Source organism: Hylobates moloch, unplaced genomic scaffold, assembly GCF_009828535.3.
Source record: "Hylobates moloch isolate HMO894 unplaced genomic scaffold, HMol_V3 SCAFFOLD_21, whole genome shotgun sequence".
NCBI lineage: Eukaryota > Metazoa > Chordata > Mammalia > Primates > Hylobatidae > Hylobates > Hylobates moloch.
In genome coordinates this window covers 605,159-614,600 of record NW_026652296.1, presented here as the reverse complement: position 1 = coordinate 614,600, position 9,442 = coordinate 605,159, and the positions used below count along the sequence as shown (strand labels likewise).

Genomic DNA, 9,442 nt, shown 5'->3' with positions numbered 1-9,442 from the left:
GAAACTGCCACTTTTAAACCATCGGGTCTCCTGAGCACTCACTGTCAGAACAGCCTGGAGGGAACTGACCCCACCAACCAACCACCTCCCTCCAGGTCCCTCCCTCCACACGTGGGGATTACAATTCGAGGTGAGACTTGGGGCGGGCACAGAGCCGAACCATATCAGCACGTATGAGGGGCACTGAAACTTGTGCTTGGTGCCCATTCATTCAACAAGTGTGTGTGGCTGGTCTTATCTTCAACTCTCCTCCGAGTCTCAGGCAGCCTGCAGTTCCTTCACCGGGACAGGCACATGGGGCTGGGTGCCAGTGAGTGCTGGGGCTTCTCCGAGCACTATCTCACACCCATGAGCATGGGCACGCATGGCATTCGCATGTGCCGTCAGTGGACACTCAACACAGCCATGAAGAAGCCACGAAGACGTGCTGCCTGCCGGCCGTGCGCGGTCACGCAGCGCCAACTTCCTCCTGGGGCCTTTTGGGGCATGGGGGCTGGGGCCGCCTGAGACAAACATCCGTGACGCTGGGCTGACCCCACAGAACGGTGCGGGCCTCGCTCTTGGAGTCCGCCCTGCTGCCAGCCAGTGCCGGGTGCTGGGGACTCAGGGAGGCCCGCCGGGACCGTTGCGGGACAGTGAGCCGAGCAGAAGCTGGACCGCAGGAGAGGAAGGAGAGGCGGTCAGGGTTCTCAGGAGCCGGGTCCTGGGCAAGGGGCAGCCGTTTTCAAATTTTCAGGAAAGCGGTCGGCTCACACCACGGTCGGCAGTAAAAAGATGCCTCTGGGGAGGAGGCCCGTGCAGCTCTCTGGGCAATGGTGGTGGCCTGGCCTAGAGAGGCGGTAGTGGGACGGAGACCCTGGTGGGGGATAACATCAAGGGAGGAGACGGGCGGGACCCCAGATTTCTGCCTGTGGGCGATGGAAGTGAGGTTCACTGGGCAGGGGAGCCGGACACAGAACGCGCAAAGGGCCGCGTAGGCCTGGAGGAACCGAAGAGCAGGCCGACCCCCTCCGCGGGGGAACAGTTTCCGCCCGGAGCACAAAGCAAAGGACCGGAAGTGGGGGCGGAAGTTCAGTGGGCTCAGCGCCGACTGCGCGCCTCTGCCCGCGAACTCTGAACTGGCTGACAGCTGGGGACGCGGTGGTGGCCCTCGACTGGAGTCGGTTGAGTTCCTGAGGGCCCCCGGTTCTGGAAGGTTCGCCACGGAGACAAGTGAGCAGTGAGTCGCAGTGACCCTACAAGTGGTTCTTTTACCCGAGCGGCTCGTGGGCGCGTTGCGGTTTTTCGAAACTACAGCTCCTGGCAGGCCCCGTGCCGCCCTCGGGGCCGCGGGTCGGCGGATTGGCCGCGCTGCATTTTGGGACCTGTAGTTTCCTGCGCTCGTGGGCGCTGGCGCCGCGGGGTTGGCTGAGCCTATGGCCAGGGCTGGAGGGAAGGGCCGACATTCAGAGTGTCCGCGTCTGGCCTGTTAGTCCCAGTTCCCAGGCGGGATTGAGGCTTAGAGAAGTTGAGTGACTTGCTGAGGGCTGCACGGATTGGCATCCCGGGATGCTCTTTCGCTACTTTGGCTGCATCTGGTTGCCTACCTGGGCGGGGTGGGGAAAGTCCTCCAGCCAGCCAGGAGGGCAGAGGGCTGGAGAGGCAGGGCCGGAGGTTCGGACCCTCCGCTCTGACGTTGCGCCTGCTGAGGCCAGGAGGGTTGCCGGTTGCCTCTTCAGCCCTCACGCTCTTGTGGAAGTCACGGAATTACTGTAGTTGGAACTTGCAGCACTGTGGGCGTCTCTTCCAGAGAAGGACGGAGTTGTGGGGCGGGAGGATAAGGCAAGGGCCAGCCACTTCGCATCTTCGCCCCGCCAGCTCCTTGAGATGGGATATACCAGGGTTGCCCTCCGACCCTCTCCACAGGAGGGACTTAGGGAAACGCCTGGGAAAGTGGCCTGGTACCCACGAAGGCTGTCTACAAGCAGAGTCTTATTGTCTTTCCCAGGTCTGTGCCATAGAGATTCTCGAAGAGAACAGCGTTGTGTCCCAGTGCACATGCTCGCATCGCTTACCAGGAGTGCCTGAGACCCTAAGATGTTCGGAGTGGTTTTTTCGCACAGACCCACATAGCCTGCCCCTCAGCCACGCTGTGTGCCCTTCTGAGAACAGGCTGATATGCCCAAGATAGTCCTGAATGGTGTGACCATAGACTTCCCTTTCCAGCCCTACAAATGCCAACAGGAGTACATGACCAAGGTCCTGGAATGTCTGCAGCAGGTAGAGCACAGGCCCCGAGGAAAGGACTGCGGGCGGGTGGAGCTTCAGCCAGAACAGGGTGTGCTTCTGTCTCCCGGCCCATTCCAGCCGGGCCCCTCCGGGTGAGAGGCAGCCTCTTGTCATAAAAAGGGCTGGTGTTCCAGGTGGGGTCGGAGGTAGGATTAACAAGTAAAAACGATCGTCCTTTGAAGGGGGCCAGCCCCTCCACACCTGTGGGTATTTCTCGTCAGGCGGGACGAGAGACTTAGAAAATGAATAAGACACAGAGACAAAGTATAGAGAAAGAAAAGTGGGCCCAGGGGACTGGCGCTCAGCATACGGAGGACCTGCACCGGCACCTGTCTCTGAGTTCCCTCAGTATTTATTAATTACTGTTTTCACTATCTCAGCAAGAGGAATGCGGCAGGAGAACAGGGTGATAATAAGGAGAAGGTCAGCAAGAAAACCTGAGCAAAGGAATCTGGGTCACAAATAAGTTCAAGGGAAGGTACTATGCCTGGATGTGCACCTAGGCCAGATTTATGCTTTTCTCCACCCAAACATCTCGGTGGAGTAAAGTCTAACAGAGCAGCATTGCTGCCAACATGTCTCGCCTCCTGCCACAGGGCAGCTTTTCTCCTATCTCAGAATCGAACAAGTGTACAATCGGGTTTTATACCGAGACATTCAGTTCCCAGGGGCAGGCAGGAGACAGTGGCCTTCCTCTATCTCAACTGCAAGAGGCTTTCCTCTTCTACTAATCCTCCTCAGCACAGACCCTTCACGGGTGTTGGGCTGGGGGATGGTCAGGTCTTTCCCATCCCACGAGGCCATATTTTAGACTCTCACATGGAGAGAAACCTGGGACAATACCCTGCTTTCCAGGGCAGAAGTCCCTGTGGCTTTCCGCAGTGCATTGTGCCCCTGGTTTATCGAGACTGGAGAATGGCGATGACTTTTACCAAGCATACTGCCTGTAAACGTTTTGTTAACAAGGCACATCCTGCACAGCCCTAGATCCCTTAAACCTTGATTCCATACAACACATGCTTCTGTGAGCTCAAGGTTGGGGCAAAGTTACAGATTAACAGCATCTCAGGGCAAAGCAATTGTTCAGGGTAGAGGTCAAAGTGGAGTTTCTTATGTCTTCCCTTTCTACATAGACACAGTAACAGTCTGATCTCTCTTTTCCCTGCAGTCCTTGAGGGTGACAGACTTAGGAGTGCCTTGGGGGCCTCTGAGGAGCAGCTGGTATTCACTGGTCAGGAGGAAGCATTTCCATTAGAGGGGCAGCCGGTGGCCAGCCTCACTTTGAAGGTCTTTGAACCTCGGGGGTGCAGGGAGGTGGCAGTGGCGCAGGTTGCCTTCTCCTGGGTTCCTCGAGGTGCCCTCTTGTACCCGGCTCACACTCCTCCCCTCCCCGAGTTTCCTGCTCAGGTTCCTATCTGAGAGTTCGTATGTAGGACATCAGATAGGACAGCGTAAATGTTTGGATCCAGAAACGCAGAACAGTTTCCTATTTTGAGACTTGACACCTAATTAGTCATCTTACCATTTAGGCTGAAAAATACTGTCGCGTTTTGGGTAACGTTCTGCAAATCGTTTGCTAATGGCGGCTGAGTTGCTTCACGCCCTTTAGGGCAAGAGTGGGACTTGCCTGCGGACTTCTCTGTGGTTCCACGGGGCTCTCGCCACCTGACAGTGGCCTCTGCATCTGCGAAGAGCTGCCCGCTGGGGTGGCTCGTGTGGCCTCGCCTCTTCCTGGCTTCCCTGTAACCCTTGCTCCCAACTCTGTTCAGAAGGTGAATGGCATCCTGGAGAGCCCCACGGGCACAGGGAAGACGCTGTGCTTGCTGTGTACCACGCTGGCCTGGCGAGAGCACCTCCGAGATGGCATCTCTGCCCGCAAGATTGCTGAGAGGGTGCAAGGGGAGCTTTTCCCGGATCGGGCCTTGTCATCCTGGGGCAACGCTGCTGCTGCTGCTGGAGACCCCATAGGTGACCCTAGTTCCCAGGCCTCTCCTGGCGTCCTGTGGGGATGGTTGGCAAGGGATGGCACTGAGGGTGGGGTGGGCCCATGGGGACTCCTGCCGTCTCTCAAGCAGAACTCAAGGAGAATTTTGTAGCTGCCGTATAATTTCTCGCCATCATGGGTGTAAACCTCAGGTTGGGCTTTTTTGCTGAATTAGGGCACGGCAGATGCCCACTTCACCCATTTTTGATAAACCGGTATCTGGGGTGTCAGATTCTTGGTTGTCTGCAGGGCTGAGTTAGCCGAATGCCACCTGCCTTTGACATGTGAGAACGTTGTCTGAGAACCATGACCTCTGTGCTTGCTTGTGTCTGGTCAGCTTGCTACACGGACATCCCAAAGATCATTTACGCCTCCAGGACCCACTCGCAACTCACGCAGGTCATCAACGAGCTTCGGAACACCTCCTACCGGTGGGTCAGACGAGTTCACACCTGTCTCGGGGTCCTCGAGAGAACAAGCTTGGCATGGTGCTGGGTCCACAGCGCATGCTGTGCTGTGGTGGAGGGTGGTGGTCTTTCTAGATGCTCCCCCGAAGTGTGCAGTGCGATGGTGCCCAGGGGTGGGGTGGGGCCCGGGCTGTCTCCAATGCCCATTACTTGTGAGGAAGCAGCTTTGCATTTGTGTGCTGACCTTGGGCTGGCATCCTGAGCTCCTTGCAGGCACTGTTGTAGCAGCTGTGGGGTAGGTCAGGGCTGGCCCCCAGTGCAGCTTTGCACATGAAGTAGGAGGAGGCCCTGCCGCTTGTCAGAGCCCAGCAGAGTCTTGCTGTTCTGTGGGGTTCCTGTGGCGGGGCCAATGGCAGGGTGCTGTGGAAGCTGTTGAATCTCGTCCCTCTGTCCAGTCCCCCTGCTCGTCTCCTAGCTCCCTCCTACGCCCGGGCCACATTGCAGTTATGCTCACATCCTCTCTACACCCGGGCACGTTGCAGTTATGCTCACATCCTCTCTACGCCCAGGCACGTTGCAGTTATGCTCACATCCTCTCTACGCCCGGGCCACATTGCAGTTATGCTCACATCCTCTCTACACCCGGGCACGTTGCAGTTATGCTCACATCCTCTCTACGCCCGGGCACGTTGCAGTTATGCTCACATCCTCTGGCCGCCAAGGCTCCTGTGTGTCTCCATACAGCTCACACTGTGGGACCACGCTGTGGCTGTTGGAGACAGCTCCTCCTGGACCCACGGTGCTCTCTCCCACCAGGCCTAAGGTGTGTGTGCTGGGCTCCCGGGAGCAGCTGTGCATCCATCCTGAGGTGAAGAAACAAGAGAGTAACCACATACAGGTAGGCTCCTGGGCCCCCCTTTCCGGCTCAGTGTCTGCGAGGCGAGTGCTGCTGGGTGTCCAGAGGCCCAGGCTGTGCTCCCGCTGGGCTAGGGTTTGAAGTTCACCCGGGGGACTGCAGGGGAGGACCTGGTGGGGGTGCGGACTGGCTCGGGTCCTTTCTTGGCCGTGCTTCAGCTGCGTACTCTGCTCTTCCTCCCACAGATCCACTTGTGCCGCAAGAAGGTGGCAAGTCGCTCCTGTCATTTCTACAACAATGTAGAAGGTACAAGCAGCTCAGTGGGACCAGGGTCGGGTTGGAGTGTGTGCAGCCTCTCAGGGTGGGGCTCAGTGGTGTCACAGCCTGGTTGTGCTTGCCTGGTGGGGCGGCCAGTGCAGCCATGTACCTGGGCACTGTCTTCTGACTCAGGGCCACCCGTGTTAGTCTTCTGTGTGGAAGAGCTCACACAGCGGCCCGAGACAGCCAGCCGGCAAGACCGCCTCTGGCTGGTGCCTGGGGCCTTGGATTTTGGGAAGGCTCCCTCCATTTCCTGATGAGAGGGGCTCCCTGCACCTATACCATTGGTGCAAACAGTAGGGGTTTTGCTGAACACCGGCTTTCTCTTCGGGAACTTTGTTTCTTGCCCAGCAGCAGGTGCTCCTGTGACCGGCCCTCATACCATCTTGGGAGGGTGTCCTGGAAGCCGTGTCTGGCCTCCTGCGACCCTGCCCCATGTGTCTTTTTCCTGTGCTGACCTTGCTGCGGAAAATTACAGCCCCGAGTGTGACTCCAGGCTGAGTCCTGTGGGTCTGACACGGGAGGCCTTGGGGCCTCTTCCAGAGACGGGATGTGAGTGACAGGAGCCGAGCCAGGGCAGCTTGCCCTGTGACTGCAGGTGGCCACAGCCTGTGAGGGCTAGGGGTGTTTCTGCACCCACATGGCTGCCCCTCTGGTATGTGAAGGGCTTCTGGGGCTCATCACGTGGTCCTAGAGACAGTGGCAGGGTGCATCCCTGTCGGCTGCCCTCACAGTTTCTGTGACCTGAGGGTGGCACCTGTGCAGTCGGCGCGGCCTGAGCTGCTGTGGGATCAGGGTTCCCTGCCTCATTTGGGGCTGGAGCCTCAGGTGAGGTGGTCCCAGAGCACTGAGAAGGCATCGCGGTCCTGTGGGCTGCTTTCTGCCCTCATGTTTGCTGAGTGCTCCGTGTGCCAGGACTGAGGACCCTGAAGCTGCTCTTGTATTTAGGGTGGTGCTCCCCTGGCAGAGACTGAGCCGGGTGGTCCCGCATGACCCACTACCAGGCGTTTCTGGGCCCTGGCCCTTGGAGGGACAGGGTGGGCGGAAGATGGGCCTGCAGGGAGGCTCCCACTTACTGGAGGCATGTGCTGTGTTGCTGGAGACATCTTCTGTGTTGCTTCTTGTTTGCTGTGGTTTTTGGTCTGGTGGCACCAAGGACCCTCAGTCATCTTGATGTGTGGTTGTCCAGGCCTTTTTGGTGGGCCTAAGAAGGGGCTCGGCCTCTCTCTGTGCCCCCAGGTTCCCTGACGGGAGGTGCCCGCTCGTCCTGGTGATGCCAGTAGGACGTGACTCTGGGACGGCGGGGTGGGCAGATGTGCTGTTGGAAATTCTCAGCAGTCGTCATTTCCGAGGTCCTCACCTGGATTTCCAGGACTGGAGTGCCTGCTGGGTGTCCCCAGTCCCATGCAGCAGAGGTCCTTGGGATAGCATGGAACGCTGAGCATGGGCCTGGCCAGCTGTGGTCCTGACAAGGGCAGCGCCCCGGTGACTGCTGGGCCTGGGACCTGGTGGGGACGCTGGGCCTGCGACCTGGTGGGGAGGCCTCTGACTGCCTCCTGGTGCTGCCTCCGTCCGTGTTAGGCCTCTGGGTGTTGGGGCCCCCATCTGTCTCCTCCGCCAGGCCTGTGGACTCAGACCAAGAAGACACAGGCCAGCCCCTGCCTGTCCCCCTTGGCTTGGGCTCTCACTGCCCAACCTGGTGGGAGGTTGCCTAGCCGTGAACTTTTGCATCCTGTCTGCCGCCTGGACGGGCTGTGAGGGGGTGTCTGCAGCACCTGCACTGGCCTGGGCATCTTTAGAGTGGGCTGCAGCTCCTGGAGGGGTCTGAGAGGAAGGGAGGCAGATATTTTGGGCGAACGAGGAGATAGCTGGAGAGCTGGCACCCTTCCTGGCCTGCGTCCTGTGAGGACTCTGGTTGGGGACAGCAAGCTTGGGGTCAGCCTGGGGCAGAGCCTCTGGGACGGCCCTGCCCCTCGTCCCCCTTCCCCTCGCAGCTCCTGTCCTCGCCCCGCCCTCAGCATTCTGCCAGGGAAGGTTTGGCAAGTGCCGCTGTGCGGCAGTGCATGCTGATTGGCTGGTCTGTTGCTATGGTGCTGCTCGGGTGTGCTTTTCCTCCCCTGCCTTCCCTGCTATCCCTGGGAGCATCTGGGGTTGGGTCATCGCTGGTGTATGTGTGTGTGTGTGTGTGTGTATATGTGTGCGTGTGTGTGTGTGCGCTTCTGGCCTCTGCAGCTGAGTCCTGGCCCTTGGGGGGCCTGGCACCAAGCAGCTATGATGGAGTCAGGAGCTGGGGGAGGCCCCATTACCCCATGTGGCTGCCCTATAACTCTAGGGTGCTTGTTAGAAGAGATCTCTGGTTCTGTCTGTGTTTAAGCAGCTCCCTAAGGAATTCTTGTGGTTCCGGTTTGGGGGCCTGTGCTGTAGAGGCAAGGGAGGGGCAGGACATCCCCCAGACCCTGACTCCTGAAGCCTTTTCTGCCTGGGGCCTCTCGGCCAGCACAGGCAGTGTTCTTTCCCAGGGCTGCCATGCTGCAGAGGGGAGTGGGCCACCGTTTAGCCCAGGAAAACCTGGCTGTCCCTTAGGTGGAAGTTCTAGGCCTGTTGTGGTTGGCAGGGAAGCTGAGTGATGGTGCTAATCACAGGGGCACCTGCAGGGGTTTGTGGGAGATGCCTCTGTGGGCTGGGGCGATAGGCTGAGGGGCTGTTCTTCCCTGCCCTGAGGAGGGCTGAGTGTAGCTGCCACTCCTGTCGTGTCTTGGGCTATCTTGGAGAGGATGCATAGAACCCTCAGGATCCTGCTGGCCTCTGTCTGGTCCACAACCTCAGGCCTTCTGGGGGCAGAGGGGGGCTCCCTTGGGATCCCTTCAGGCGGGGGCCTCCCTTGGGCACCTGAGACCCTCAGTGGGTGCTTTGTGGCGCTTTCACGGTTGGTGGGGGACGCCCAGCCCTGCCTGCCGTGTAGGAGCCGTTCTGTCCTGGGCATCCCCCTGTGGTTTGGGACTTAGTGGACACTGAGGGTGTGTTTTTACCCCTGCCTCACACCTGCAGAAAAAGGCCTGGAGCAGGAGCTGGCCAGCCCCATCCTGGACATCGAGGACTTGGTCAAGAGCGGAAGCAAGCACAGGTGAGACCCCTCAGTGAGGCCACGACCACTGTCCTTCCGTGGCCCAGCTCTCCTGTGATCTGTGGAGGTCCTTATATGTTTCTTCCCTTTTCTTTGTTCCTTTTTAAATTATGAAACTAACCACCATTCAGTATGAAAAAGTTTAAGTAGCTCTGAGGAAGATAGAGTAAAAAATTGTCTCCTTCTTCCCTGGCCCTCAGCCACCCCCGGTGGCCACCGTGGAGTGTGGACGGAGTCCTGCAGGCCTGTGTCTGTGTGGAAGCACACATAGTTTGGTCTGCACAGACTGTTCTGCAGTTTGCTGTTTTCACTCAGCGTTGTGGATAGCTTCCCATGCTGGTGCTGGTAGCTCGGCCTTGTTCTTTTGAGGACAGCAAATGTGTCCTATGTCCACCTCTTTTATAGCTTCAGAGATACAAGATATACTAAAGCTTTTCTTATATTGAGGGGGAACCTCCCCCGCTTTTTTTTTTTTTTTTTTTTTT

General features: G+C 58.4%; 1 protein-coding gene across 13 annotated transcripts in view; it reads left to right on the top strand.

Moving 5' to 3' along the window:
- Window positions 1–1,064: 1,064 nt before the first annotated feature.
- Window positions 1,065–9,442, top strand: part of RTEL1 (regulator of telomere elongation helicase 1) — a 39,342-nt gene continuing 30,964 nt past the window's right edge. For 2 of the 13 annotated variants that reach the window (XM_032141962.2, XM_032141959.2), the window contains exons 1-7: window positions 1,065–1,219; window positions 1,988–2,259; window positions 4,038–4,236; window positions 4,590–4,683; window positions 5,476–5,557; window positions 5,761–5,821; window positions 8,882–8,957. In XM_032141962.2, the coding sequence (XP_031997853.1) occupies window positions 2,158–2,259; window positions 4,038–4,236; window positions 4,590–4,683; window positions 5,476–5,557; window positions 5,761–5,821; window positions 8,882–8,957 (614 nt within the window). In that variant the 5' untranslated portion in view covers window positions 1,065–1,219; window positions 1,988–2,157. Of the gene's footprint in view, window positions 1,220–1,407; window positions 1,507–1,987; window positions 2,260–4,037; window positions 4,237–4,501; window positions 4,684–5,403; window positions 5,558–5,760; window positions 5,822–8,881; window positions 8,958–9,442 lie in introns of those variants that run through there. The other 11 variants (XR_004245902.2, XM_032141958.2, XM_032141961.2 and 8 more) reach the window with 10 other exon arrangements.